This window comes from Ostreococcus lucimarinus, chromosome 2 (assembly GCF_000092065.1).
Source record: "Ostreococcus lucimarinus CCE9901 chromosome 2, complete sequence".
Lineage (NCBI taxonomy): Eukaryota > Viridiplantae > Chlorophyta > Mamiellophyceae > Mamiellales > Bathycoccaceae > Ostreococcus > Ostreococcus sp. 'lucimarinus'.
The window spans coordinates 825,382-852,674 of NC_009356.1; the positions used below are offsets into that span (position 1 = coordinate 825,382).

The 27,293-nt window shown below is 62.1% G+C and overlaps 16 protein-coding genes across 16 annotated transcripts; 7 read left to right on the forward strand and 9 right to left on the reverse strand.

Annotated features, from left to right (window-relative positions):
- Nucleotides 1–119: 119 nt before the first annotated feature.
- Nucleotides 120–862, reverse strand: RPS26 (Ribosomal protein S26, component of cytosolic 80S ribosome and 40S small subunit; the record flags this gene model as incomplete). The annotated part of the gene is made up of 2 exons (XM_001416468.1): nt 120–407; nt 806–862. The coding sequence occupies 2 exons, from the start codon at nt 860–862 to the stop codon at nt 120–122; spliced, it is 345 nt and encodes a 114-aa protein (XP_001416505.1).
- A 1,028-nt stretch (nt 863–1,890) lies between these two features.
- FBP72 (peptidyl-prolyl cis-trans isomerase, FKBP-type) lies at nt 1,891–3,804 on the forward strand (the record flags this gene model as incomplete). The annotated part of the gene is made up of 1 exon (XM_001416227.1): nt 1,891–3,804. The coding sequence occupies one exon, from the start codon at nt 1,891–1,893 to the stop codon at nt 3,802–3,804; it is 1,914 nt and encodes a 637-aa protein (XP_001416264.1).
- A 59-nt stretch (nt 3,805–3,863) lies between these two features.
- OSTLU_8888 (predicted protein) lies at nt 3,864–4,289 on the reverse strand (the record flags this gene model as incomplete). Its single annotated transcript, XM_001416469.1, has 1 exon — nt 3,864–4,289. A coding segment is annotated over one exon (426 nt), but the record flags the coding sequence as incomplete, so codon positions are not given.
- A 251-nt stretch (nt 4,290–4,540) lies between these two features.
- On the reverse strand, nt 4,541–6,110 carry OSTLU_30287 (MFS family transporter: multidrug efflux). Its single transcript, XM_001416470.1, has one exon. It carries the CDS (start codon nt 5,929–5,931, stop codon nt 4,567–4,569), a length of 1,365 nt encoding a protein of 454 aa, XP_001416507.1. The 5' UTR covers nt 5,932–6,110; the 3' UTR covers nt 4,541–4,566.
- A 65-nt stretch (nt 6,111–6,175) lies between these two features.
- On the forward strand, nt 6,176–7,584 carry OSTLU_30288 (predicted protein; the record flags this gene model as incomplete). The annotated part of the gene is made up of 1 exon (XM_001416228.1): nt 6,176–7,584. The coding sequence occupies exon 1, from the start codon at nt 6,190–6,192 to the stop codon at nt 7,582–7,584; it is 1,395 nt and encodes a 464-aa protein (XP_001416265.1). The 5' UTR covers nt 6,176–6,189.
- An 83-nt stretch (nt 7,585–7,667) lies between these two features.
- Nucleotides 7,668–8,732, reverse strand: OSTLU_35855 (predicted protein; the record flags this gene model as incomplete). The annotated part of the gene is made up of 1 exon (XM_001416471.1): nt 7,668–8,732. The coding sequence occupies one exon, from the start codon at nt 8,730–8,732 to the stop codon at nt 7,668–7,670; it is 1,065 nt and encodes a 354-aa protein (XP_001416508.1).
- Nucleotides 8,733–9,113: 381 nt separating this feature from the next.
- Nucleotides 9,114–9,896, forward strand: OSTLU_30290 (predicted protein; the record flags this gene model as incomplete). The annotated part of the gene is made up of 1 exon (XM_001416229.1): nt 9,114–9,896. One exon carries the CDS (start codon nt 9,114–9,116, stop codon nt 9,894–9,896), a length of 783 nt encoding a protein of 260 aa, XP_001416266.1.
- A 72-nt stretch (nt 9,897–9,968) lies between these two features.
- On the reverse strand, nt 9,969–11,308 carry OSTLU_12272 (predicted protein; the record flags this gene model as incomplete). Its single annotated transcript, XM_001416472.1, has 2 exons — nt 9,969–11,035; nt 11,194–11,308. 2 exons carry the CDS (start codon nt 11,306–11,308, stop codon nt 9,969–9,971), a joined length of 1,182 nt encoding a protein of 393 aa, XP_001416509.1.
- Nucleotides 11,309–11,512: 204 nt separating this feature from the next.
- On the forward strand, nt 11,513–12,607 carry OSTLU_86569 (predicted protein; the record flags this gene model as incomplete). The annotated part of the gene is made up of 1 exon (XM_001416230.1): nt 11,513–12,607. The coding sequence occupies one exon, from the start codon at nt 11,513–11,515 to the stop codon at nt 12,605–12,607; it is 1,095 nt and encodes a 364-aa protein (XP_001416267.1).
- A 480-nt stretch (nt 12,608–13,087) lies between these two features.
- OSTLU_30293 (predicted protein) lies at nt 13,088–14,095 on the forward strand (the record flags this gene model as incomplete). The annotated part of the gene is made up of 1 exon (XM_001416231.1): nt 13,088–14,095. One exon carries the CDS (start codon nt 13,088–13,090, stop codon nt 14,093–14,095), a length of 1,008 nt encoding a protein of 335 aa, XP_001416268.1.
- Nucleotides 14,096–14,385: 290 nt separating this feature from the next.
- Nucleotides 14,386–16,719, forward strand: OSTLU_14373 (predicted protein; the record flags this gene model as incomplete). The annotated part of the gene is made up of 1 exon (XM_001416232.1): nt 14,386–16,719. The coding sequence occupies one exon, from the start codon at nt 14,386–14,388 to the stop codon at nt 16,717–16,719; it is 2,334 nt and encodes a 777-aa protein (XP_001416269.1).
- A 63-nt stretch (nt 16,720–16,782) lies between these two features.
- OSTLU_30295 (predicted protein) lies at nt 16,783–17,658 on the reverse strand (the record flags this gene model as incomplete). Its single annotated transcript, XM_001416473.1, has 1 exon — nt 16,783–17,658. One exon carries the CDS (start codon nt 17,656–17,658, stop codon nt 16,783–16,785), a length of 876 nt encoding a protein of 291 aa, XP_001416510.1.
- A 558-nt stretch (nt 17,659–18,216) lies between these two features.
- On the reverse strand, nt 18,217–19,185 carry OSTLU_30296 (predicted protein; the record flags this gene model as incomplete). Its single annotated transcript, XM_001416474.1, has 1 exon — nt 18,217–19,185. The coding sequence occupies one exon, from the start codon at nt 19,183–19,185 to the stop codon at nt 18,217–18,219; it is 969 nt and encodes a 322-aa protein (XP_001416511.1).
- Nucleotides 19,186–19,563: 378 nt separating this feature from the next.
- Nucleotides 19,564–20,700, reverse strand: OSTLU_92340 (predicted protein; the record flags this gene model as incomplete). Its single annotated transcript, XM_001416475.1, has 1 exon — nt 19,564–20,700. The coding sequence occupies one exon, from the start codon at nt 20,698–20,700 to the stop codon at nt 19,564–19,566; it is 1,137 nt and encodes a 378-aa protein (XP_001416512.1).
- A 62-nt stretch (nt 20,701–20,762) lies between these two features.
- OSTLU_24143 (predicted protein) lies at nt 20,763–22,927 on the reverse strand (the record flags this gene model as incomplete). The annotated part of the gene is made up of 1 exon (XM_001416476.1): nt 20,763–22,927. The coding sequence occupies one exon, from the start codon at nt 22,925–22,927 to the stop codon at nt 20,921–20,923; it is 2,007 nt and encodes a 668-aa protein (XP_001416513.1). The 3' UTR covers nt 20,763–20,920.
- A 1,140-nt stretch (nt 22,928–24,067) lies between these two features.
- Nucleotides 24,068–27,292, forward strand: OSTLU_14376 (predicted protein; the record flags this gene model as incomplete). The annotated part of the gene is made up of 1 exon (XM_001416233.1): nt 24,068–27,292. One exon carries the CDS (start codon nt 24,068–24,070, stop codon nt 27,290–27,292), a length of 3,225 nt encoding a protein of 1,074 aa, XP_001416270.1.
- Between the last annotated feature and the right edge of the window lies 1 nt (nt 27,293).

Consider the following 27,293-nt stretch of genomic DNA (forward strand, 5'->3'; position numbering starts at 1 on the left):
CTCGTCTATCTTTTCTTCTTGCTATACCTCTTTCTAGCCTTCGAATCGCGAGGACAAAACTGTCTCGCGAACCGACCACACACCTCCCCGCACAACATTCAAACAAGTGACAAAAGCATTTAGGGCTTCTTGTCCTTCTTGTCCGTGTTCGCGCGGAAGCGACGCGGCGGTTCGCGGATGCGGCGCGCTTCGCGGGAGCGAACGCGCACGACCTTGGAGTGAATCGCAGCCGAAATCGAATAGTAAGCCTTTCTGTAAAGCTTCGGGAGCGTGTACGCCTCGAAGGCGCACGACTCTTGCAAATCCCGAATCGCCGCGCTCTCCACGATGTTGCGAACCATGAATCGCTTCACCGCCTTGTCCTTCGGCACGAGCGCGCCCGAGGATTCGCAAAACACACGCTTCACCTGCGAGGTCAAACGAAATCATTCCCGTCAGTCTTCAGCACATAGATCCATCGCGTCACGCGCGCCGTTCACGCGCCACGCATCCGTCCGCGGCTTCGCGCCTCGCCGCGCGTCCCGAGCCAACCCTAGTGCCTCGCCGCGCCCCACCCATCGCGCTTCCCCACGCGCGCGCGCGCGCCCGAGCCACCATCCACGCCCCCCCCGCGACGCATCGATATCCATCGATCGCATCGCCGCCTTCATCGTCGATGAATCACGCGCGCGCGCATCGCAAACCGCGTCGGTCCGCGCGCGCGCGATCGCGCCTAGGGCTTTCCCGTCATCCACCGTTTCTCCGTCGCGCGCGCGCGCGCGACGTCGCGATTCGCTCGCGCGCGCGATCGAGCGATGGTACGCACGTGACCTCGAGCCCCGGCGGGCTTGTTACGACCGTTCGCGCGACGTTTCTTGGGCATCTTGACGTTCCGATGCGTCGCGAAGAGAGGCCGCGCGCGTGGCGCGTCGTTCGTCTCGTGGGCGCTCGCGCCGTATTGCACCACGCAAATCGCCATCTGACACGTCTAGAATTTCACCACACAGCGTATCGACTTGATATAATACGAGAATTTGAAATACACCCAGTATAAATAGTACCTCACTGCTGTCTGTCCGAATACCGAACGGTCGGTCGCCGCGGTCGCGACGCGCGACGCGCGACGCGCGGCGCGCACACGCGCGCGCGCATGTCGCGCGCCGACGGCGACGCGCTCGAGACGCGTCGCCTGTTCGGCGGCGCCGTCGTCCTCGACGTCCCGAGGCGGTTTCGCGATCTCTCGAGCGTCGTCCCGGTGCCCGACCACCAAGAGGTGTTCGCCGACGGCGCGCGCGACGAGACGCTCGTCGTCGAGCTCGTCGACGCGATCGCGCGCGAGGGCGAAGATTTGCGCGCGTTCGCGTTCGCGGACGCGTGCGAGGAGATGGAAGCGTCGAGCGCGACGTACGTGCGCGGACGCGAGCGCGCGCGAGGCGAGGACGACGCGCGCGGGCGCGGGACGAGCGAGACGCACGTCGCGTACGGCGTCGCGCGCGTGCGACGGTCGCGAGAGACGAGCGCGAACGATATTGATTTGTGGGGCGGAATCGTGCGCGTGGCGTCGAAACGAACGGACGCGTTGATTTGGCACGCGCGACCGTTCGCGTTTGACGGCGACGCGACGACGCCGGGAGGGGAGCGCGCGAGACCGAGCGACGCCGACGCCGTGCGCGCGGGCGCCGTGGAGTGCTCGGACGTGTTAGACGCGGCGTTGAATTCGTTCGAGATCGTCGATTGGGGGTTATTCGGCGACGAGGCCGGCGAAGGGTAGCTCGTATTGTATTCGGTAAAGTCGCTCGAGACGCGCGCGACGCCTGACTCGCCACATCTCGACGCGCATCTTCGTTCTCGCGAGCGCGCGAGCGCGCGCGGCGCCGCACGATCGACGAACGACGCACCGCACGCGTCGAGATGTCCTTATCACTCGATCCCGCGCGTGAACGCGACGTTTTCGTTGAATGGGTGCGAAAGATGCACCTCCGCGCGCCAATCTTGCCGCCCGCGTACGTCCCGTACGACGACGCGAAGGCGGTGAGATCGCCGCGGGCGATCGCGCGTGATGCGCTGCTCGCGTTCGGTGCGGCAGTGAAGATCGAAAAGCTGCGCGATGGAGACGAGGACGCGGACGGGACGGAAAGCGAGACGACGAGCGGGACGACGACGGAGACGCTGTATAGAATCAAGGCGACGACGTCGCGAGGGTTAGAGTTGTTCGATAGCGACGTCACGGGCGTACCGAGACGAGTCGTTTTGAACGATGAACACTGTGACGTGACGCGTGGGGTGGAAGTGGCGCTGATGAATATGGCGGCGGGGGCGCGGTGGCGCGCTCGATGCGACTGGAGCGCGACGTACGGACACGACACGGCGAAGGCGCGAAGGTTGATCCCAGACCCGCGTTTGCGCGAGGGAGATGCGATTATATACGAGCTGGAGGTGGTGAACCGCATGCCCGTTCACGTGGTGCGCGTTCGAGAGCTTGAAGATGGATCCTCGGTGGCGCTCGCCGGAGGCGGTTGGGCGAGATGCACGAAAAAGACGACTACAAGTGGAGGCGGGTGGGAGACGCCGAGACCACCTTTTGAGGTGACGATAGAGACTAGCGCGATGTTGGTGAAAGGTAAAACGAAAACGGGCGACGAGCACGGTGAAGATGAGTTTATGGAGAAGAGGGTGGTGAGTTACGTTGTCGGAGACGGGCGGGTGCCGCTGGCGCTCGACGCGGCGGTGCGTACAATGCGCTTGAACGAAGAGGCGTTAGTGTGGAGCAACTACAGCGGATTCGGCAAAAACGTCACAAAGGCGTCGAAGCTTCGACGACTGATTCCGGCGCTTCCGAGCGATGGTTCCGAGCCCCTTCACGGCGTGGCGTACAAGGTGAAACTCGCGGCGATGCGACACGTGCGAGACGTCTTTAACGACGGCACGACAAAGAAGACACGAACGCGCGAAGGTTTGGGCCAGTTCCCTTCTGACTGTCCCATGAATGATTGCATGGTGCGTGTGCACTTCATCCTGTCCACCGCGACAGCGATTGGCGCGCACAGCTCCTTGGCAGAGCGCTACGACACGCGCTCTGACGCTTCGTTGAAAGGCGCGCCATTCGAGTTTCGTCTCGGTTGTGGAGCGCTCCCTGAAGCTGTGGAAACGTCGATTCGCTTGATGATTCCAAAAGAAGAATCACGCGTAGTTCTCGACTTGACACTTGGCGAAGAAGCTCGTCAGCGAGGATACGGCGCGAAGAATTGTCGTCCAGACGCGCCGGGGAGCAAGTTCGGCGTCGTCGCGAACCTCGCCATGATTCAATGGGACGTCGTTCTCGAATCGTTCGACGCGGCTGTGAATTGGTATCAAGCAGATGTGAGCGACATGCTCGAAGAGGCGTTGTTGATCAAAGAAGAGGCGAATGCACTATTCAAGACGGAGGTGTACGAACTCGCGCGAGCCAAGTACGAAAAGACGCTCCACAAACTTGAGAGTCTTCGAGGGTTAGAGTCTAGCGATTTCGATCGCGTGGAAGCGATGAAATGTACTCTTGCGCTCAATCTCGTGGCAAGCTTACAGAAACTCCACCGACACGTCGACGCTCTGAAGCGAGTGAACAAGATTTTGGACTCGGATCCGGTGAACGCCAAGGCGTTGTTTCGACGATCTGTCTCCTACCTCGCCCTTCACGAGTTTGTCGCCGCGCGAGACGATTTATTCGCGTGTTTAGATGCGAATCCTAGCTTACAGAGCACCGTAGCGAAACAATTGGACTTAGTCAAGCGCACCGAGGCGCAAGAACTCGAGTGCGAGCGCGCCGTCTTTCGAGGCAAATTCTAAATTTAAATTCACTCTTGTGCACGATTGCACGCTAACAGCGCTAAACGAAGCCGCTAAACAAAGTATTTCGCCATCTGAATCTCCTTCCTCACGTATCCGCATCGCTCATAAAATCCGGCGTTTGCCTCCGAGCAGTCCAGAATCACCTTGTAACAACCGGCAAACTCCGCCGCCTTCGTCAACGCTTCAATGATTACCCTACCCAGATCCTTGCCTCGTTCGTTCGAATCCACCACTACGTCTTCAATGTGTCCACACGTCCCGCAATTCCGCGTAAACTTTCGTTCGAGCAGCAGCGTCCCGCTCGCCACCACGCGCGTCCCGCACGCGCTCTCGATCACGTACACGTACTCCGGGCCATCCGCGATCGCGCGGAAGCGACGCTTAAAATCGCCCTCGCCGACCGTGGTGAGTTGACTCAGAAGTGCGCGGAAGCCCTTGCGGTCGTCGTCGGCGCGCAATCGGCGCACGGTGATCGGGGAGGCGTCGGGACCGGCTTTATGGTTAGTCACTCGGAGTCGCCTGGGCGGCGCCCGGAGCGAGTCCCTGATGCGGTTGATGCGCCGGAACAGCGCGCTGGTGAACAAACCGAGGACGAATGTGAAGGAGCCGCGCTTGGAGACGTACATGGCGGCACCGGACATGACTGCGTTCGGGACGCGCGAGGCGAAGACTGGCGAGCGGCGGTTACCAAACGTCGAGAAAGGCTCTGACTAGGAATGAATGTCACTATTAAATGAACGCGCGAATGCGTTCAGTCGTTTAGGGCTGCGTCGATTCTACGTCGTTTTCCGCGAGGTCGTCGTCGCCGATGCACTTGATGGAGCCGCACCAAAGCCCGCCCGCATCGTCGTCGATGTACAGCTCGAGCGCGGCGGAGATCAGGACGAAGGCTGAGCTCGCCCAGAAGCATGCGGCGAAACCTTCGACGGTGGAGCCGACGTAGGAGTAAAGCGCGCCGCTAATGATGGTGCCTATGAGTCGGCCGAATGCGTTGGCCATGTAATAAAAGCCGACGTTTATCGCCACCTTGTTTCCGTCGGCGTACTTGACCACCAAGTAGGAATGAATGGCTGAGTTCACGGCGAATAAATACGCGAAGACGAAGACACCGACAAAGATGACGACCGTTTTCGTCGTCGTCGCGCCCGAATGGTTTTGAAACGCGCTCGATTGTATGAAACCACCGAGGAAGAGCGGTACGCTCACCAGCGCCACGTTCCAAATCACCGCCACGTGCTTGTTCGGCGGATTTTGATTGAGCGGTTTGAGAAACAGTTGCGGCGTCCACGCTTGCAACTGCCCGTAAACGATGATATAGCCCGCGAGAAGCGCACCGACGGCAGAGCGCGGCCAACCCATTCCCTCGGCGCTTCGCAAGAAGAACGGCAGCGGCACCTCAAACCACAAATCTCGGCTCCCGAACAAAAACATCCGACTCAGCGAGAGAATGTTCATATTATAGCTTTGTTTAAACACCGTACTCATGGTGATGTTCGCCTTCGCCACTCGACCGAGGGAATTATCCAGTCCGAACACCGCGAACGGTAACGCCGCGGCGACGAGCGCGATTTGCATCCAAAGCGCCGCCTCGTAACTCACCCCGAGCATCGCCGCGCCGATGAAGTACCCCACCCCCTTAAAGCTATTCTTCAATCCGGTGATCGCGCTCACGAGCTTGAATAACGACTTTTGCTTATCCTCAGGCGTCACGAGTTTCGTCACCGTCTTCCCTCCCAGCTTCGTCAAGTCCTTCGCGACGCCGCAAATCGCCTGCGCGACGGTGACGAACGCGATCGCCTCGCGCTTCGACCACCCGTCGTCCCACGCGAACAGCATCCCCAACCCCACCACTTGCAATCCCAGCCCCGCGCACAGCGTCTGTCGCACCCCAAATCGCGCGCCCGCGACGCCGGCGCACAGATTCGTCGCCGCGCCGCACAATTCGTACAGCGTAAACATCGTCGCCACCTCCATCGCCTCGAACCCTCGCGCGTACGCGTGCATGAGCACCAGCATCCGCACCGCGCCGTCCGTCATCGTAAACAGAACGTATGAGATGGAGATCACCGCGAACGGACCCAGGAACGTTTTCTTCGCCTCGCGCGCCGCTCGTCCGTCGTCCATCGCGCGCGCGCGCGTCGCCGATGCGGCGTCCGGTCGGCCGTCCGCCATCGTCCGCGAAACGTCCTCGCGCGGCCAGCGATCGCGCGTTTCCGGCGCGCGCGCGCGAGCGAGAAATCACCGCCCGCGCGCCCGCGCGCCGCGCGACGCGCGCGTCGAGCGCGCGTCCCGCGCGATTCCGGCGCGCGTCGAGAGGTGAGGAATATTCCCGTCGAACTTCGTAACGACTCGAATCGTCACATCGCGACGACTTCTCGAGGCATGCCGCGCGTGCGCGCGCTCGCGGACGCGCGCGATCTGACGAATAAAATCGTTCTCGTCCGCGTCGATCACAACTGCGTGAAGCGCGGCGTCGTGCGCGACGTGCACAGGATCGAACAGTCGCTGCCGACGCTGTACAACATCGTCGAGCGCGGCGGACGACCGATCCTGATGACGCACGTCAATCGACCGCGAAGCGCGAAGACGGGGGAGATCGCGCGCGATGACGACGAGGACGGCGTGGCGGCGATCGTGGACGTGCTGCGGATGAAACTGGGGGTGACGTTCGCGGCGCCGAGCTTTCGAAGCGACGGCGCGCGAGGGATACGAAGCGTGGACACGAGCGTGAACTTCTTGCTGGACGATCTGCGAGCGCGGAGGATCGGAGGGATATACCTGCCGAACACGCGGTGGTTCGAGGGCGAAGAGGCGGGAGAGGGGACGGAGGCGTACGAGGCGCTGGCGAGACAGCTGGCGGGGTTGGCGGACGTGTACGTGAACGACGCGTTCGGGTCGTGGCAGGCGCACGCGTCGACGGTTGGGATCACGAAATACTTGCCGAGTTACGCCGGGTTGTTGATGCAGAAGGAGCTGCGCGCGGTGGAGGCGGTGCTGAATCCGAAGCGACCGTTCGTCGCCGTCGTGGCGGGGGCCAAGGTGGACACGAAGCTCGGAACGCTCAAGGCGGTGGCGGCGCGGTGCGATTCGTTGATTCTCGGTGGAGTGGTTTATAACGCGTATTTATGCGCAAAGTATGACATCGAGGTCGAAGGCGTGAGCGAGGGGGACGTGGAGCTGGCGAGGGAGCTTCTGTCGCCCGAGGCGCAGGCGAAAATCATCGAGCTCCCGGTGGTTGTGGAATCCACGTCGCTCAAAGGGTGCGGTTGCATCCCTAAAGAGGGCGAGTGCGGAGACCCGAAAGAAACGCTAGGGGCCACGCGCGCGCTTCGAGTGAGCGATCTCCAGCGCGGGGCTAGTTACGGATACTTTCTCGACGTCGCCGCGAGTTCGTTTGAAGACGAAAAGGTGAAAAACGCTCTGCACGGAGCAAAGTGTATCTTCGTCAACGCCGTCATGGGGTTCACATCCAGTGGATTTCACGAAGGCACGACCGCGCTGGATCACGCCATCGCGGCGAATAAGGGCGCGCGTAAATATTTTGGCGGCGGCGACACGATTCAAGAGTTCAAGTCGCTCACGCCCGCGCTGTACTTATCTGCCGCCGTAGACCCGACGTTTTACTTATTCACCGGTGGTGGTACCGTGCTCAGAGCGTTAGAGTTGGGTGGCGCCGAAAAATTGGAAACTGTGCAGTGTCTCATGGCGGATGACGACGAGGAGATTGAGCCGCACGCCGAACCAAAGTGCATGCGATTCGCCGATTGCGCGTGTTAGAGACGCTCATTCGTGTAATAAATAGTATTCATATTGAAATTCTTCGAAGGTTCGCTACGTCTAAACCGACGAGTAGCGCTTTCTTACAACGACGCGGCGACCATTTTCACGCAGTCGACCATGCGACAGCTGTAGCCGTACTCGTTGTCGTACCAAACGTAAAGCTTCAAGTGCGTGCCGTCGACGACCATCGTGGACTGCGCGTCGACAATGCCCGATCGCGGATCGTTGACGAAATCCGTGGACACGAGAGGTTGTTCTTCGTAACCCATGATGCCGACCAAAGGTCCTTCCTCGGATTTCGCCTTGAGCAAGGCGTTCACCTCTTCCACCGTCACCGCGCGCTTGGTCTCGAGAACGATATCCGTCAGAGACCCGTTGATGAGCGGCACGCGCACCGCGAGTCCGTTCAATTTACCCTTGAGTTCCGGAATGATGAGCTGCACCGCCGTGGCGCTCCCCGTGGACGTCGGCGCCAAGTTTACCAACCCGCTCCTCGCCCGTCTCAAATCATCCTTCTTCGTGTTCGGCGCGTCCACCATCGACTGCGTGTTCGTCACGTTATGCACCGTCGTTATGCTTCCCCGATGCACCCCGATCTCCTTATGAATCGTGTAAATCACCGGCGCGATGCAATTCGTCGTGCACGACGCCGCCGTCACCACTCGATGCTTCTCCGCGTCGTACTCCCCGTGATTCACCCCGTACACCACGTTCAGCGCCCCCTCGCACTTCACCGGCGCCGACACCACCACCTTCTTCACCACCCCCCCGTGTTTCTCGCCGAAATACGCGCTCTCGAGCTTTTTCATCTTCAAAAACGCCCCCGTGCACTCCATCACCACCTCGCACCCCGCGCTCGACCACGGCGCGTCCTCCGGATCCTCGCACGCGCTGAACCCGATCCTGCGCTCCTCCCCGGCGTCCCCGACGACCAAACACCGCGCGCCCTCGTCGTACCGCAGCGTTTTCGTCCATCGTCCGTGCACCGAGTCGAACTCGCCGAGGTACGCGCACGACGCCCCCGACCCGGGCGTCTCGTTCACGTGCACCACCTCGAGCGTCGGGTCGTCATACGCCACGCGAAACGCCAGCCGACCGATGCGACCGAAGCCGTTTATCCCCACTCTCGTCCTCGCGCGCGGCATCGTCGCGCGTCGCGCGTCGACGTCGTCGATCGATCGCGCGCGTTCGAGTGACGATTGGAATATTCCGCCGTCGCGCGCGATCGACGCCTCGACGCGGTCGTCGATCGACGAGTCGAGGTTCGACGAGATCGATCGATCGACGCGACGCGGTTCGAGCGCGCGCGCGTCGGCCCTGGATGTCTGAAACGAGACTCGGTTCACACACGGATTTCGGGACGACGCATCGCCATCCGGTCGCGGTCGACGCGGCGCGCGCGCGCGACGCGCGCGCGAGACGCGCGCGCGCATCGCGAGCGGCGCGCGAGCGAGGCGCACGCGAGGCACGCGCGCGCGAGATCGACGCGGTCGAGCGCGACGGGAAACGCGCGCGCGAAGGCGATGATGTCGACGACGCTGGGGCGATCGGTGGTGGCGACGACGACGCGACGCGGCGACGCGGCGCGAGCGCGGGCGAAGAAGAAACGGAGCGGCGGCGGACGGTCGGGGAACGATGATTACGCGCAGGATTTCGCGCTGTATGGGTCGTTCGATGAGTCGTACACCGAGGGCGCGGGGTTGTTGCTCGGGAAGGGGGAGCTGCGGTCGAGCGGGACGCGCGCGAAGGGGCGGTCGGGAGCGGGATACGACGCCGTCGCGGGCGTGCTCGACGCGCTGGCGGAGGTGAAGAGTGAGAGGAAGTCGCGGGGGGGAGGAGGGAGGCGCTACGATGCGTATGGGGATGATGACGAGGACGCGGCGGACGAGGGCGCGGCGGCGGACGGGACGGCGGCGGGCGAGGGCGAAGACTTTGACGCGGAATCCGCGCCGAAGGCGAAGGCTCGACCGGTGCGATCGGCGCCCGCGATGGCGGCGCGACCGGTGCCGACGCAACCGCAAGCGCCGAGACCGAAACCGAAGGTTGTGGTGAAACCGAAGAAACCGGCGCCGGCGGCGACGATGGATCCGGCGCAGACCAAGGCCAAGGCGAGCCAAACTTTGAGCAAGTGGGGTTTCTCCGCGAGCGACGTGGAGACGGCGATCGAGGCGACGAGCGCGAGCGCTGGCGACGGCGCGACGGCGAAAAAACGGCAAATTGCCGCGCTCGATTGGATGTTGGCGAATTTGCCCATCGACGACGTGCCGGATGAATATAAATTGGAGGCGCAACAGGCTCAATCCGCGTGATTCAATCGATCGATTCTTTTGTAATACAGAGTACGAACAAGCAGTAGAAAACAACAAACGTTTCGACGAATTTTAAAACTCGCGATCGGGGAAAAGCGCTGGGGCGATGAGGCACCACAGGTAAATCGCGCCCGTCGCCCAGACGCTAAAGAATTTCACCCACACGCTCGCCCAGCCGCTGCCGATCGCTTCGGTGTCGTCCTCGTGTCTGGTGCCCCAACCCGTGAGTAACATTGACGTGTACATCGCGGCTAGGGCAAACATCAAATGGAAAAAGCTATAGTTGTACTTGACTGGACCGGAAGCGTCGCCTTCGCTCGCTTCCTCTTCGTCGCCGTCGTTGAGCGCCTCGCGAAGCTCGCTCTGAAAACTCTCGTCGACTTCCATGTCCCAAAAGTTGCTCTCCCCGGCGCGCATGGCGGCGTACACCACCGAGACGAGCGTAAACGCGGTCGTGACTAAGTTTGCCGGTTTCTTCAACTCCTCGTTGGCGTCGATGAAAGAGCGCGGACGACAGGCGTACGTCGACGGTTCCGAAGTCAAAGCCGAGTAGCACAAGTACGTGCAGTACAGCGTCACGGCCGCGGACGGTAACAAGCACCCCTCACGCGCGGCCGGGTGAAGCGTGATGACCGTCAAGACGACGCACAAAACCACCGTGCAAGTAATCATCGCGATGTTTCGATGACACTCTCGATTCGGGGCGTACGACTCGTACATCTCCACAAACAACGCCACAGACGTCGCGTACATCGCGAGCGTCGACACCAACAGCCCCGCGACCCAACCCCAATGCTCACCGCTCGCCCAGGATTCGTTCCACGCGAACGCAAAGTCCAAGACGATGATCATCTGAATCACCAAGAAGAGCCCCGATCCCAGTCGCGCCGCCGCCGCGTACGCCTCCATTCCCTCATCCGTCGCCCACAGAAAGAAGAACGCGTGCAGCGCGACGAACGCCAGCACCTTCAACATCCAATTCCCTCGATGCAACGCCTTATCGCGAAAATCGGAACGATCTTTCGTCCCGATCAACGCCGCGCTCATCGCGAAGAAGAACGTCGACGTCGCGCACGACGCTCGATACACCGCCTGCGTCTTAAACCACGCCGCGCTCGCGCGTCCGTTCGCCCCGATCCCTGCGCGCGCATCCCACGTTCGATCGTTCGCATCGTCAGTCGCGCGTCACTTTGCGTCGCGCGCGTCCGCGCCGTTCCCGTCGTCTCGCCGCGCCGAATCTCAATCCAAATCCGTTCCCCTCGCGCCTCGCCTCGCCTCGCCTCGCCGCCGCACGCACAGCTCAACCGCTCGAGCGCCGTCTCGGAGCCGTAATCGCGCAGCGCCCACTTCAGCGCGACCGCGCACGCGAACATCGCCGCGTGCGTCGCGCGCGCGGGCGGCGACTTTGGCATCGCCGCGCACACCGACGACCCGACGCACGACCCCAGGCACGACATCGCGGGCGTCGCGACGCACGCGAGGAGCGATGCCATCGCGCGCGCGTCGACGCGCGACGCGCGCGCGACGGCCGCGTCGCGCGAAGCGACGTAAAGTGACGCGTCGATTCGTCTCAACGCTAACCGTCGCGTCAGAGCGCGACGACGCGCGCGCGACGGATGTCGACGCTCGACGCGCTCGAGCGATGCGCGAGAGAAACGCGCGAGTACGTCGGCGCGCGCGTGACGCGCGCGACGTCGCCGCCGAGCGCGCTGGCGTTCGCGATGGCGCACATCGCGGCGAACGTGCCGCTGTTGACGGCGAACGCGACGACGCACTGGCGCGCGCACGACGCGTGGCGCGCGAACGAGGGCGTGATGGAGGATTTCGGAGGCCCCGATGCGGTCGTCGAGGTGAACGCGACGCCGAACGGGCGAGGAGACGCGGTGCACAGGGTGGAGAAAGATGGCTGGGCGCGACTCGGGACGGGGACGCGGTGCGAGACGACGGGACGAGGCGAGACGCGCGACGCGTTCGACGCGTTCGTGGAGCCGGCGAAGAGGGAAATGACGATAAAGGAATTGTTTGAATCGCTCGAGGACGGCGCGGGGACGGGGACGGCGTGGTATCTGTCGGGGCAGAACGATAATTTGAGGTCGAGCGAAGCGTTGGCGCGCGCGGGCGCGCGAAACGACTTCGACGTCCCGTTCGCTCGCGAAGCGTTCGCGAGCGTGGGGAAAGCCGGTCGTGACGGTTTAGGGGAGGCAGTGAACCTGTGGATCGGGAACGATGCGTCGCAGACGTCGTATCATCAGGATTTCTATGAGAATATTTACACCGTCGTGCGCGGGACGAAGGTCTTCTCGCTTCGACCGCCGTGCGACGTGTTCGACATGCGCGCGACGGAAGCGGTTCGCGGCGTGTTCGAAACCGACGACGCGCTCTCATGGCGAATTAAACTCCGTCCTTCGTTCGAACCGCGCGTTGTCTGGAGCGCGGTGGACCTCGATCCAGTCACGGGCGAGCCGATTTTCGGCGACGACGACGCGTTACGATACCGTCGACCGCGTCCCGAACCGTGCTTCGACGTCGAAGTGCGCGCGGGCGAAACACTCTACATCCCCGCGATGTGGTTCCATCGCGTGCGTCAAAAAGGGATCGCGATCGCGGTGAATTCGTGGTTTGACATGCATTTCGGCGACCGATACGCGACGCGTCCGCTGTGGGAGCCGTCGCGACGCTCCATGTCAAGTTCTAGCGTAACTCTAGCGTAACTCTAGCGTAACTCTAGCGTAACTCCGAACTCCACACCGCGCCTCGTCGGCGTCGCTCGTGAGACGGTAGACGGACGGACGTAGCGACGCACCTCGCGTCGTCGCTCGCGAGCGACGATGCGTCCGAGCGATGCGTCGGCACGTCGAAATCCGTGCGGGACGCGCAAGATGCCATCGGGACAAACACGAGAACGTTCGCGACGAGACACGCGCGCACGCGCGGCGAATAAGGCGAAGAAAGCGGTGGGTGAGAGAACGTTTGTCATAGAACCGTTTCACGCCATCGTGGGGGATCGAAACGGGCGACGGGCGTTGAGACATAGAGATTTTGAAGAGGTGCAGCGCGTGGACGCGCGAGGGAGCGGCGGCGTGGACGCGCTACGCGAGGCGCTCGAGCGCGAAAAGCGCGCGCACGCGAAAATCAAAGCTGAACTTAGCGAATTAGAATCGCACTACGCGAGTGACTTGGAAATACGCGCGATGAAGACGAAAAAATTGCGGTTGAAGGATGCGGTGGCGGCGCTCGAGCGAGACGTGCGGCGCGCTGAATCGTCCGAGGCACTCGGCGCGGGCTCGTACGGGAAAGTTTGGAAGGCGAGAGATTCAAAAACGGGTGCTGAGGTGGCGGTGAAGATCGAACCGGTCGATGATAGTGCGAACGGTGTGGCGAGTGCGCTTGGGCGAGAGTTTGAGTTGATGCGTCGAGTCAAAGCTTCCGATCCGCGATGTTTTCCCACGCCGTTGTTTTTCGGGGAACAAAGCGTCATGGGCAAACGTTCGCGAGTGTTGGTCATGGATTTGCTCGGCTCTAGTTTAGAAGACATCTCACAAAGCGTGATGCTTGGCACTGGATTTACGCGAGTGACGACGGCGCGGATCGCGAAGCGGCTGTTTACGGCGCTCGAAGCGATGCAGCGAGTCAGCGTCGTTCACGGCGACATCAAGCCGGACAACTTGTGCACAGAAGTCCAAGCGAACGACGGCAAGAAAAGGAATGGAATTCTCCTCGTCGACTTTGGAGAAGCCGTGATTTTCGACGACCCATCGTACTCGCCGCGCATTCATGAGGAAGTCCCTCGGCATCTTTGGCGCGGCACGTGGCTCTTCAGCAGCGCCAACGTCGACGGCGGCTCTGCTCTCGCCCCTCGTGACGATTTGGAGAGCGCCATCTTCACCCTCGCCTACCTGCGCACTGGTCGTTTACCATGGACCCACGTCATCGATGATTTCGGCGACACCGAGCTCGACGTGCGAGTTTTAGCTCCAATCAAGCGCGCCGTCGATTCCGGCGCCGCGTTGCTCTCGCCTCGCGGCGCCGAAGCCCCGGCGCCCGAATGCGACGACGCCGACGTCGTCTTCTTCCACCGCGTACTCACCCACGCTCGCGGTTTAGCCATAGAAGATCTTCCCGATTACCAGTTTTTGCAGCGATGCGTCCAGGATTGGCGGGACGCTTTGGACGCGCCGTACGACTGGCAACGGCGCTGAGATTTTTGGAATGCAAACGACCAACCTCATTGTCGCGCGCCATGCCGCCCGCGACGTCGTCCGACTTCGCTCGTCGCGCGCGCGCGATAGAAAATGCGATACTGCGCCTCGCCGGAGACAGCACGCGCGCCATCACGCCCGAAATCGCGCGCGAGACGGTGGCGAAGCTCGACGAAGCGCCGCGATTGGATGCGCGATTGGACGAAAACGACGCGCGGTGCGTCGAACACGCGTGGCACCGCGCCGCGGTGGCGCTCGTGCGCGAAGCGCAAACGCGGGGCGTCGGAGTGATGCGGTATGGCGGTGGGAAGGAGGTGGTGGAGGCGACGGATCGGGACGGGACGAGCGGACGCGCGGCGTTGGCGCGGTTGTTCGAACACGCGTTGACGCTCGTTGAAGCGAGCGAGAGCGCGGTGAGCGGAGGGATGATTTTCACGACGATTGAGATCGTGCTCGAGGCGTGCACGATCGCGGAGGCGGAGGACGTGCTGCTGTGGTGCGATGAGAATAAGACGCGCCTGCGAGAGACGACGATTTGGAAAAAGGGCAAACTGCCGACGCTTCGAATGTTGATCGCGCTCGCGAAGCGGTGCGTGGGGCGAAGCTCGGACGAGGCACGGGTGAAAGGGCGGGCGTTGGTTTTGATAAGCTGGTTCATGGGTCTGAGCGATCGATCGGGGATGAATAAGAATGGCGATAGTAATCCGGAGACGACGGCTATTTTTGAGCAAGAGGAGTGGTTGCGGGAAGAGCTCGAGGACGGCGTCGGGGTGGATGCGGACGCGAAGATTAAGATGGAGGTCGACAGCGGCGAAGGTGATGTAGCAGCAGACGACGACGACAACGAGTTTGGCGTAGACGACGCGTTTCATCGCACGTTTTGGTCGCTCCAGCAGTATTTTCAAGACCCGCCGACGACGATGTCCAAAAATGGCGCGTGGAATAGCTTTCACGCCATCTTGTGCGTGGTTCTGGACAAGTTCGAGGCGTTCCCTCTGGGTGAGACGGCGGGAACGATTGACGAGGAGCCAGAATCGGAAAAGCGAAAAATGATTGGGCATCGCTTTCTCACCGCGAGACGCCTGCTGCCTTTGCAGATGCAGGATTTCGTGTTTCGTCGTCAAATTTTAATTCAGGCGGTCTTCTTCTTACAGTATATGGATAACGAAAAGTTTAAGGAGCACGTCGTGGACGACGAAGTCACGGAATTGTCCGAGCGAGTGATGAAGATCTTGAAACGCACCGGACCGAACGCCGTCGCCGACGCTGGCATCATCGAGAACGCCTTGGAAGACGAGTTGAGTTGGCGCAAGTGGAAAGAGCAAGGTTGCCCGAGCTTTGAGAAGCAACCGATCGATTTCGAGACCGAACCGATGCCTGATAATTGGGACAAAAAGTATTCGAACTGGCCGCCCGATCAGTATCCACCCGATGATCCAAATCTGAAACACGATTTCGATCACCCAGAGCTCAACCGATTGTGGAATTTAGGCGAAGACGATCCGAATGGGACGTCTGTGGACGCCTTGAAAGAGGTGAGCGTGGAGGAGTTCTTGAAACCGTGCCTGGAAGAGATGGATCCTTCGCAACAAGTTGAAGCTGAATACAGAAGAGTCAATGACCCGACGTTTAGATGGAAAGCCATGCGCATGCTCTCAAAGAACCACTTGCACTTGTTCCCAAAAATCGCCGCGGAGGGATTGGAGAGCGTCGTTCCAGATATTTTGGGAGTCCCAGACCCTCGGCCGCCGAAAGAAAAGAGTGAAGAAGAGCTGGCAAAGGAATCAAAACCCGCGGAGGAAGGTAATGTCGGCACTGGCGGCAAGCATAACCTTCTCGGTTCTCACGACGAGGTGCTCGACGGCGCGCTGGAGCCAATCGAAGGTGACGTCGACATGGAAGAGGAAGAGAAGCAACCTCCGGTAGTCGAGAAAGCTACAGACGAAGCGAAAGTTGAAGATAAGCCGAAATTCACGCCACCACCACCGCGTCATACAGTGCCGAAGGATGCTCCGGCCACGGAATCGGCCGCCAAGGAAACGCCAGTTAAAGACGAACCCGTTCAGGACAAGAAGAGAGAGCGGTCACCGGAACCGAGCCAGGAGACGATAAAATCAGACGATACGGCGCGCCAACAAGGCGGTCGAGGTGGTCGAGGCGGTCGAGGTGGCCGAGGTGGTCGAAGTCAAGGCAATGGGCGCGGAGGAAGAGGCGGAAGACAGCGAGTGACTGCGGTGCGACCGCCGCCACGCCAACGTTCGCCGCCGCGTCAACGTTCGCCGCCGCGTCAACGTTCGCCGCCGCGTCAACGTTCGCCGCCGCGACAGCCGCAGTCGCAGCATAATCGTCGCGAGCCTGCCGGCGGACGCGGTGGGCAGCGATACTCCAATCCTCGCCAACAGGGCGGACAACAGCAACAGTATCAGCGACAAGGCGGTCGTGGGCAGCAGCAAAACGCGCCCGCTCCTCCTGCACGTCAGCAGCAAAATCTCGGTAAACGCCGACGAGACGATGGTCCAGATGCTGGTTCGCAACAAGCGCCGGCGGACCGAGGCAGACCCCGTGCGCGTGGAAATCAAGGTCAGAGATTCTCTCGACCGCAACATAGAAATAATAGGCGATAGCACTTCAGAAATAATACTGTAGATACAATCACACCTAACTTTTTGACTAAAAGTTGACACTCGCTAATCGCTATTGCTATCGTTATCGCTGTCGTAAGCCGCGAAGAATCCCATATCTGGCCGATCTTGGTGTCGTTTCTCTTCGACAGAGTCCGCCGGCGCCACTGGCGGCGGGGCGACTTCGTCTTCGTCGTCTTCGTCGTCCACGGGCGACAAAGATGCCAAAGCCGCACGTCGGTCGATGACCTTCTTACCGGAATCCGCCCATGGGAACATCCACAGCGGCTCATCCACACCCTTCGTGCCGGTGAAGAAGTCGTTGTTCACGAAGAAACGAAACAGTTGCAACAAACGCTGTTCATCGCGCTTAATCTCCTTGTCCAACAATTTCTTCAGTAACGTCTGGGGATTGCCACCTCCATCTGCCGCGGATGATTTTCTTTCCGTCACCTCATGCTTGAACGGACATCGCGCGCCCGCCTTGCACCGACCTCGGGCAAAGAATCGACACTTTTGATCTTTATTCGGCGCAGATTCGTGTTTGAAATCGCACGCCGAACCTTTTCGACACCCACCCTGCAACCAAAATCGACACACTTTGCTCCCATCCGCCGCGCGCGCTTCTACACCCTTACCATCAAGCGCGGCGGGCGCCGCGACACCGCCCTCCTCTTCGCCAATTTCTTGCGAAGCTTCAAAATGTCCCATCTCGCGCTGTTTCGCCAAAATCTCCCTCAACCGTTCCCGCCGCGCCGCTCTCGCACGCTCTTCCTCCTCCCCCGCCTCCGTCTTCGCGCGCACGTTTCGATCGCTCGGCCAATACTTCGCTCGTTCCTCTCGATACCGTCGCACGTCCTCGGGCAACGACGATGGATCGACGACTTTAACTTCCGCCATCATCGCCGCCGCATTCGCGTCGGCGATGGATGCGCTCTTCATCTCTCGTTTCGCCTTCGCCTTCGCCTTCGCCACCGACGCGTGACGATCGCCATCAGCACCCTTACGTTTCGTTCCGCGCGTCGTCGTCGTCGTCGTCGTCGTCGTGGGGCCCGCGCCTCGCGCCGTCGTAACCGCCGCGCCGCTCGCCGTCGCCGGCGCCATCGCTCCCGGCGGCACGTACCCCAACGGCGCCCCCGGCGGCACGTACACGTTCGCGTACGCGCCCACGCCGCTCGCGACGCCGCCGACGTACACGTACGTCGCGTGCGCGGGCGGCGCGCCCGCGATGGGCGCGCGCGCGGCATCATAATTCAACGCCGCGTCGCGTCGCCCGTCGATCGGTGGCGGCGGCGGCGGCGGTGGCGGTGGCGTCCTGTTCGTCGACATCGTCGCGCGCGCGCGACGGCGCGCGATCGCGGTGCGCGTCGAGATGTGACGCTCCCCGCGCGGCGGCGGCGGCGGCGTTCGCGCCGTCGCCGCGCGCGCGTCGAGGCGGCGCTCGATGGGCGATGAAACGCGACGGAAACGCGATGTGCTGACTACAAGCGAGAGTTGGGTTTAGGGGCGAGCAGGGGCGATCGCGCGCTCGAGCCTGTCCTCTCTCGAGCGCACGGTTTCGACGCGCGCGGCGACGATGCGTTCGTACGCGGCGCGCGCCGCCGGCGGCGCCGCGTCTTTAAACTTTTCGATTCCCAACACGCCCGCGGCTAAGACTTGAGATTGGAAGAATTCGACGCGTTTTTGAGCGTTCGCCGCGCCGCGAACGCCGGCCGGAGGTGGCTTTAAAGTCAGACCGTATCCCGGTTTGGTCTTCTCGCGCGCGCCGCGCGAGCCGCCCAGGGGCACGGCGACGTTGAGCACGGTGAGCGGACGGTGTCGCATCGGCCGCTCCTTCGTCGCCGGCGCGTACCCCGCCGCGAGTAAAGCCTCGGCACCGAACTGCGCCGTCATCGCGTCTCGATCGTCGTAATCCACGCCGCTCCGTCGCGCCGCTTCGCACAAAATCATCCCCGGCGAGCACACGTCGAGCACCTTGCCCTCGATCTCCAACCACGCGTGCGCCGTCGCCTCGCTCGCGTCCTCCGTCATCGCGCACAGCGCGTACCCCACGCGCACTCGCACCTCGCGCCGATCGCCGTTCCTCTTCATCGCCTCCTCGAGCGCGAGCGAAATCAACAAACTCTCCGCGCCTCGAAAATCCTCGTCCTCCGCCCCGAATCCACCCTCCGCGGGATCCATCCCCGACGCCACCACCGCCTCGATCGCCGTCGCCGCGAGCGCGCACGCGACGCGATCTCGCAATCGCATCGTCGCCGACGTCGTCGCCGTCGCGTACGCGCAATCCGCCAACGAGTGCGCGCGCGACGTCGGCGTCGCCGTCGCGATGTCGCGCGCGATGTCCCGCACGTCCTCGCGCGTCGACGCCGACGTCGCGCCGCGTCTCGCGCGCGTCCCTCGTCCCGCGCGGTGTCTCGCGCGCGTCGTCGGCGTCGTCTTCGTCAGACGCGTCGGCATCGGCATCGGCATCGTCATCGCGTCGTCGTCGTCGTCGTCGTCGCGCCCGCGAGCCCGTCCGCCGTCGTAGACGCGATCGCGTCGCGCGCGCGTCGCGCCGTGTCGACGCCCGCGCGCCGGCCGGCCTACGCGCGGGTCGACCGAACGCCGTCGACCGCCCGCGCGCGCGGGCGACGCGACACAAAGAGACGTCTGTTGACCATATTAAAGACGATGTAAAGTCTATGAAAAAACACAGCAGACGTCATACATAAACCACCACCAAGCGGCGCGGAGGGGGACGACGCGGCGACCGACCGACCGAAAACACGCGAATGCATACATCGACGCATTATACACATATATATCCCCATATACATCACAAACCAACGGTATTTATTTTATGCGCGTCTACGCGAAAACACCCACCGCCGGCGAAAAAAAACGCGCGTCGCCCGTCGACACGACCGCGACGCGATTCCATCCGTTGGGATTCAATTCATTCGCGCATTCGCGCGCGTCCGCACAGCACGCCTCGTCGCGCCCGCGCTCGCGTCCCTCGACGTTCGGCGCTTCAAGCACTCTCAAACACTTACGACCGCACGATGGTGGCCAAGGCCCCGGCGAAGCGCAAGCCCGCGGCGAAGAAACCGGCGGCGAAGAAGAAACCAGCGGCGAAGAAGAAGCCCGCGGTGAAGAAGACGACGGCGACGAAGAAGAAGGCGGCGCCGAAGAAGAAGCCGGCGGGTGCGTATACGTGACGCGGCGGTGATCGCGCGACGCGGGGGCGCGCGCGGCGCGGCGCGCTCGACGCGCGACGACGCGCGAAGAAGAATTGTGCGCGAATGCGATCGCGCGCGAAATTAAGGGATTGCGCGCGCGCGCGAGACGCGCGAGCGAAGGGGGAGAAGAGGGACTGACGACGTGTGATTTGAACGCGACAGCCAAGAAACCGGCGGCGAAGAAGAAGCCGGCGGCGAAGAAGAAGCCGGCGGCGAAGAAGAAGCCAGCGGGTGCGTGTAGAGGGGGGGCGGCGCGCGACGACGCGGAGGCGCGAATCGCGCGCGCCAGCTCATCTCGAAATCGCCGCGCGCGAGGAAGAAGAGAGGACTGACGAGACGATGATTTTCGCGCGATCGCAGCCAAGAAGAAGCCCGCGGCCAAGAAGAAGCCGGCGGCTAAGAAGAAGCCGGCGGCCAAGAAGAAGCCGGCGGCCAAGAAGGCCAAGGCCAAGGCTTCCAAGAAGTGAGGCGTGTTTCTGCGCTCGGCCGAGCGTTTACGAACGCTTCTCGCCTCGGCGGGAATTGAAGTGGAAATAGAGCGAGACAACACTTGTCGCGGGTTTGAAGTTTTCGTGGACGACGTCGCGGTCGTGTCCCTTTTGGACATGCCCCGACCGTTCGTGAAGCTTCGAGCGCTCGATCTCGAACGAGTCGCAAAGGATGTAAGTTCTTTGTGCGCGTAGTAGATCGAGTAGCGACGGCGTCGTCTGGACGCGCGTCCCGAATAAAATTTTAACGTAATAATGAAGACACACTCTGGTCTCATGCATGATACTATATAACGACGACTACGACGCGCGATCGATCGAGTGACGCCGCGGAGGCTAAACTCGCGATTTCGCGAGCGTTCCCGCGGTCGATTGAACTTCGAAAGGTTGCGTCATTCTAGAGACAATTGTAACGAAGGATTTCGCGTCTCGTCGAAAACCCCGTTTGAACGCGCGCGCGAGCGGAGTGGAATGAACGACAATGCGCGCGCGCGTCGATCACGACGCGCGCGAAAAGAGAACGCGATGCAAACCCTTAATCTCTCGCACGTCCGCGCGCAAGAGTTCGCGAACGTCATCGTCTGCGAACACGCTCGGACGCTCCGAACCGCCCGCGCCCTCTCGCCGCTCGAGCTCGCGGAGCGCCTCGGCTATGGCCTCGCCTTTGCTCTCGCCTCGACGCACGCGACGGACGTTTGGCGCGCGAACGCCGTGTGTTTTCAAATACACCTCGATCGCTTCGACGTTCGAGTTCCTCGTGATCACGAACGCGCGCGCGTCGTGCGAGGTAAGCAAGCCCACCAAGTCGGCGTCTCGCGACTTGAGCTCGCACGCCCGGCGCAACCCCGCGGGATCGAGCTCGCGGAAGTTCTTTGGAAGCGGCGATGCGCCGGCTTTTGTGGCGCATATCGTGCGGTCGAAATCTAAGAAGACGCAGTACGCGTCGAGTGTTTCCACGAGCTGGACGACGTCCTCGGCATCGCCGCGTGATATGCCGCAAATTTCGCAAGAGGCCTCGCGCTCGCACTTGAGGCACCGCCTCGAGTGCCGGCACCACGCCTCGCGAAGACACGAAGAAGTCACGGGACAGCGCCCTTCGTTTCGCGCGGTTTCTTCGCACACCATGCACGTGTTCGCCGTGACCCACAAATTTGAGAACGAGCGCTCGCACGTCCCGCAACGATGGGTGCCGGTGACGTGGAGTAAGCGCCCGTCGCTCGCGCCGGCGAGGTCGCTCGAGGCGACCGCCGCCGTCATCCCCGCGTAGAATTTTTGCGTCGTCTGGGTGTACTGATTGATGATCTTGGCCAGCGCGAAATCATCGGGCACGAACGACGTGGTATTAATACTATCTCCCGAAGCGAACAAAACCTTCGTGGGCTCATCGAGGATCTTCTGGATCCACTTTGTCGTCTCTCGAAGCGCCGGCGCCGCCCCCTCGAGGGCGTTCGCCCCTCGGTCGACCACGCACGCGCGTTGAAGTTTGTCCAACGCTTCGCGCGATGGAGGTATTTTCGCCCCGCTCGTGTCGAAGTCGTCGCGTAAGATATCGTCCGGTGTCGCGTGATCTTTGCGAAGCCTCGCGGCGAGCGTCTCAGAGTTTTGGGCGATTTCATTCGCGAAGCGTAAAAACTCCCTCAGTTCGGCTCGAATCCAGAGCGCCTTCGTCGCCCCTCGAGCGATGAGAGAAAGCTCGATAAATCGAACGTAATGCGCCGGGAGATTGAGCTCTTCGCGCACGCGAGTCATGATATGCTCGAAATCTTTCGTCAGCGCAGGCGTCATCGCCCGCGCGTCCATCGCCGCCGGCGGCGCGACGGTCAAATCTTTCAATGATTCCTCGACGGCGTCCGATGATGACTCAGCGCCGCCGATTCGAGCGGCATCGGCGGCGGCTTTGCCGACGTATCCGTGCGTCACCAACGACCGTGGCATCGACGCCAACCGACGCGGACGACTCAAATTTGGATGTCTCGGCACGCAGCATATCTGCTTCGTGAAAACGCGCCCATCGAAGATCGCTTTGGCGGCGCCCAAACACCGCCCCCTCGCCGTGCAAATCTCGCGATATCTCGCCGCGTCGACGTACCCGGAGGCTTGCCCAAAGTCTCCTCTATAAAATGTCATCAATCGTCGCAAACGCATCTCCAACACCTCTATCTCGTATTGCGAATGTAACAACACCTTCTTTAGGTTCACGCAATTCCTCCTCGTCCCGAACGCATCGCTCACCGCGCCCGCGCGGTCGATGAATTCCGCCACCGCGCCGCCGAGCCGCGAACCGAAGACGCCGACGACGTCTCTTCGCACTAAATCCCACCTTCCTTGCTCAAAAGTCAAGATATTTCTCGCGTCAACGTCCAGCACACACTGTCCAGGTATCGCATCGCGCGTCTCTCCGCCGTAAAGCGCCCTCACGCGCCGTTCGAACGTCTCCGCGTCCTCGTCGCCGCGACGCGCCGCGAGCGCGTTCGCGGCGTCTGCGAGCGTCGTCGAGACCACCATCGATGACGTCGTCCGCGCGCACCACCGCGCGCGCGTCTCGCGCCGCCGAGCGTCGACTCGAGCGCAATCACCCACGACGCGCGCGCGCGCGTCGCTCGTTCGCGCGCTCGCGTCGCGCGCGCGCCTCCGGACCGCCGCTTTCGTCGCCGCGCGTCGTCGCGCGTCGTCGTCGACGCCGAGACGTTCGATTTCGCGCGCATCCACCGCGCCGACGACGCGATCTCACCGCCCGCGCTCGCCGCGCAGACGCGCAAACGCGCCCCTTCTTTTCGTCCCGCGCGCCTCCCGCGCCCGGCGTCCCGCGCCCGCGTCGCGCACTCGCGCCGCGCGCCGCGCGCGACGCGCGCGCGTCGATCCCCTCGCGCGCGCGCGCGTCCGACCGACCGCCTCCACGTATTCCGCGCGCGAAACGCCCATCAAAGTGGAATCAGAACCGACGAACGCCGATCGTCTCGCGCGATGGCGTTCGCGACGCGCCGAGTACGGCGTTCGCGACGCGCGTCGCGCGCTAAATTCGCGAGTCCCGCGCGTCGAGTCGCGACCGGTCGCGGGGGCGCGGGCCCCGCGACTCTTTGAATTCTTAGACGTTTCAGACCTTGAATACGAGATCATCGATCGTTCGGGACTCAACAGCGTGGGACTCCCCATCGGCGCGATTCAAATTCGCCCGTTGGCCGCGCTTCGGTCCCCTCGCGTCACAGCGCGACGCGACATGTCGTCGCCGGCGAAGGAGAACCCCGCGAGCGGGGACGGTGGCGTCAAGACGCCGTCATCGGTGCGCGCCGCGGGCGAGCGCGCGATCGCGAGCGCGACGAGATGCGAATCGCGACGACGATGACGACGCGGTTTGATTTGAACGCGCGTCGGATGGACGAATGCGGGGACGACGATGGCGCGCGCGCGCGCGAACGCGAGACTGACGGAGACGACGAACGGATTCGAACGTAGATATTGAAACGACAGTCGCGATCGGCGCTCGCGGCGTCGCCGTCGTCGCAGGCGGTGTTCGGGGAGAATGGGTCGGCGGCGCGGTCGACGCGCGCGACGCGCGCCTCGGCGCGAAGAGATTCGTCGGCGAGTCAAGGCGAGGGTGCGCCGGCGTCGCCGGCGTTCACGAAACGAAAGAAGCAGCGACAGTCGATGGGGCGACGCGTGTCGTTCGCGGATCCGGCGCAGTTGGAGAGCGTGCGAGAGTTTATTAAGGAGGAGGAGGAACGAGAGAAGAGCGGAGAGTCGTACCAGAGCGGCGCGCAGAGCGAGGGTGTGCCCGCGGGGTTCGGACTCGTGGAAGAGACGAGCGTGGACGTGATACCCATGGTACAAGGTGATCGCACGGAGACGTTCGAGTTTAAGGCTGCGCAGGAGACTTTGACGACGAACGTCGCGGCGGCGGGAGAAGGGACGCCGTCGCCGCTCGAGCGTGGCGATGGAGTATCTTTTTCCTTGTCTCCGGTCATCGAGAGCGATGGTGACGCGTCGAATAGCGCCCAATTAAATAGTGAGGGGAAGCACACGCCGGGCAAGCGACGCGCGAGCATTGGACGCGTGGCGACGCCGAACTCGGCGGATCAAACGGGGACGTTTACGTTTAACGCTTCGCAGAATATGGATGAAGTCACGGGTGAGGTACCGACGATGGGTGCGTTAATCGACGCCGACGACGTGACGGAAAATATCACCGGTGCTGTTCCGTCGTTGGCGAATCTTTTGAGCGCCGATGAGTCGCCGCTTGGGTACAGACCGACGCCGACGCGGGGCTCCAAGGCGGACGCGACGGAGGACATCACGGGCACTGTGCCGTCGCTCGCCGCGCTCGCTGACGAAGACGAGGAACAAAACGCCTCCGCGGCTCAGAGTGATCAAGAAGGTGGTGAGATGGACATGGACATGGGTAACACCACCGACGGTCTTCCCACGTTCGATCCGTTGGTTGACGCCACGCAACGCGCCGTCGATCAGGCGCACGCGAGCGCGCTCAACTTGGCAAACACTGTGATGATGGACGAAGCGACGATGGCGTTCACTGTGGGTGCGCCCACGCCTAGTTCCGTCGCGCCCGGTCCGACGCCTTCGTTGACGTTTGCATTCGACGATAAGAAGGATAACCGAGCGAGCGTTGGGGCGCCGCCGCCATCCGTCACCGCAAACACGCGACCGTTCAATTTGACCGATTCCACGAATTTGGATTTGCAGCGCCAAGCCAAGGGTGGCATGGGCACCGATACCTTCAACTACGTCTACGGACCGAACGGTGATATGGTACCGACTGAGGGTACGACCGCGACGCAATCAGTCGCCGCGCCGCAACCCTCCGCGATGGATTTTCCAACCGCGGAAGTCACGGGTGCTGACGTGCAGGTGGCTGTCGGGGTCACGCCCGCGAATACCGCCGGTGTCACGGCGACGCCGAACACTGACGGATCCATCGCGAGCTCACACGATGGCTTTACGCCTGGTGACGAGTCTTTGCGCATGGCGGAGCTCTTGCGTCAAAAGCAGCACGGCGACGAGGCGTTGATGAGCATGAGAAAGGTGTACCAAGATAGAACGACACCGATGCACGGACGTTACGGCGCGCCGCCGGCGATGCAAGCGTTCACGCCTTCGAGGACGATCACGATGGGTGGTACCAATTTCATGCAGTTTGGTGGTATCGGTACGCCGGGCGCAGCGATGCACAACCCGCTCTTTGGCACGCCTGGCGGTCACACGGGCACGATGTTGCAAGGCCTCCCCACGTCGCTTCCGCCGATTCCGGACGCCTTGATGCACTCCAAACCGATCGATTTGGAGACGTTCTTCTACGCTTGTGAGATTTCCTTCATGGAAGCGAAGAACTTAGGACGTCGTTCATCCATTGCCATGGGCGCGCTTGCCACAGCGCCGCCGCCGGAGACGCAACCCGAAGCTTTGAAGCTGTGTTGCCTGACCGCACCGCTCATCGAAGCGCTGGAAGGGTTCCACGAGCAGCTCCAAGAGCGAATGACGACGCTCACTAGCGAAACGGACAAGTTGCGATCGACAGTCGAGGCGACGCAGCCGCCATTGTTACGTTACGCCGCGTCCGACGATCCGGCGCACGTCAACGAGTTGCGTCGTGCGGGCAAGGCGCTGAAAAAGGAATGCCAACTCGCGGCTAAGGAGCGATTCGCGCAGCAGCGATTGGAGACAGAAGAACTCGTGCGCGAAAGTTTGAACTTCCACAGCGATATCCTGGCGAAGAGCGCGCAAAGCATCGCGAACTCGCGAGCCATCGCGGCGGAGGCGATTTCGAGCGCCAATGGCCACATCATCAAGCTCCGGGCGCAGCGAGCGGCGAGCTCTAAGCGTGCTGATGCGGCGAAATCCGCCTCAGCGACCAAGGAACAAGTTTTGGAAGCTCTTGCGATCAAACGCGCTGCGATAGCCGCCGCACGTCGCGCTTTAACGACCAGTGATGAAAATTTGGTTCGCATGAAGTCGCGAAAGACGACCATCAAGTCTGAGCGCGAGCGTTTGCAAGAAGAACTTGACGCCATGCGTGAGGCGCAAGACGCGGCGGCGGACGCGACGGTGAGTTTCAAATCGTTCGGCGGTGTTGACATGGACGACACGCCTTCTCGATTACGCAGAGCGAGTCAAGTGAGGCTTCGCGCCAAGGCAAAGAATGCTCAAAGTGCGAGCGAAGAGCTCGGCGTGTTGAGCGGACTCGCGCCGTGGCGTCTCGAAGGCGTCGGTGGACCGGTGGGGGCGGAACTGACGATGCGTGTCGGTACACTGTTCCGAGTGACGCTCGATGCGAGCACTGGTGCCGGTCGTGTCACGTTGATCGACGGTCCGGAGACCACGCCGAAGGGTGGACGTCAGTTCGCCGCGGCTTTGGCTGGCGCGCCTATCGCTTGGGACGAAGACGCCGTGCCCGCAGGACATGTCGCTGGTGTCTTACAAGAGCTCGCGCCGAAGCTTTCTCGCGCCGAGCGCGTGCTGGAAGAAACTGAAGGATGCCGAAACGAGTTTCCTCGACTGAATAGAATCAAGTGTAGCCCCAATGGTGTGCTCGAGCTCACCTTCGTCGATTTTGCCAACGAGCGCTTGTTTAGCGTCAAGCTCAACATGATGGGTGGTGCCTATCCCTACGGAGCTCTGAGCCCCGAGGTCACGGTGCAACTCACTGGGAAGAAGGGTGTCAGCGAGTTACCGAGCGTTGAAGCGATTCAACGCGCCGTGAACGCCGTGCCCGTCGGACCGCGCCGTTTGACAAACGTGTGCCGCATTTTAGATTCCATAGTCAGCACGGGGAAGAACGCTTTGACGTCGTTCGCGTCCATGCCCGCCCCGGCACCGCGAAGACCGTCACACGCACCTTCGCTCCTGTATGCTCGTTAGC

What these genes read in the sequence shown, in the direction of transcription:
- OSTLU_30287 (XM_001416470.1), bottom strand. Translation starts at nt 5,931, where the DNA reads ATGGACGACGGACGAGCGGCGCGCGAGGCGAAGAAAACGTTCCTGGGT.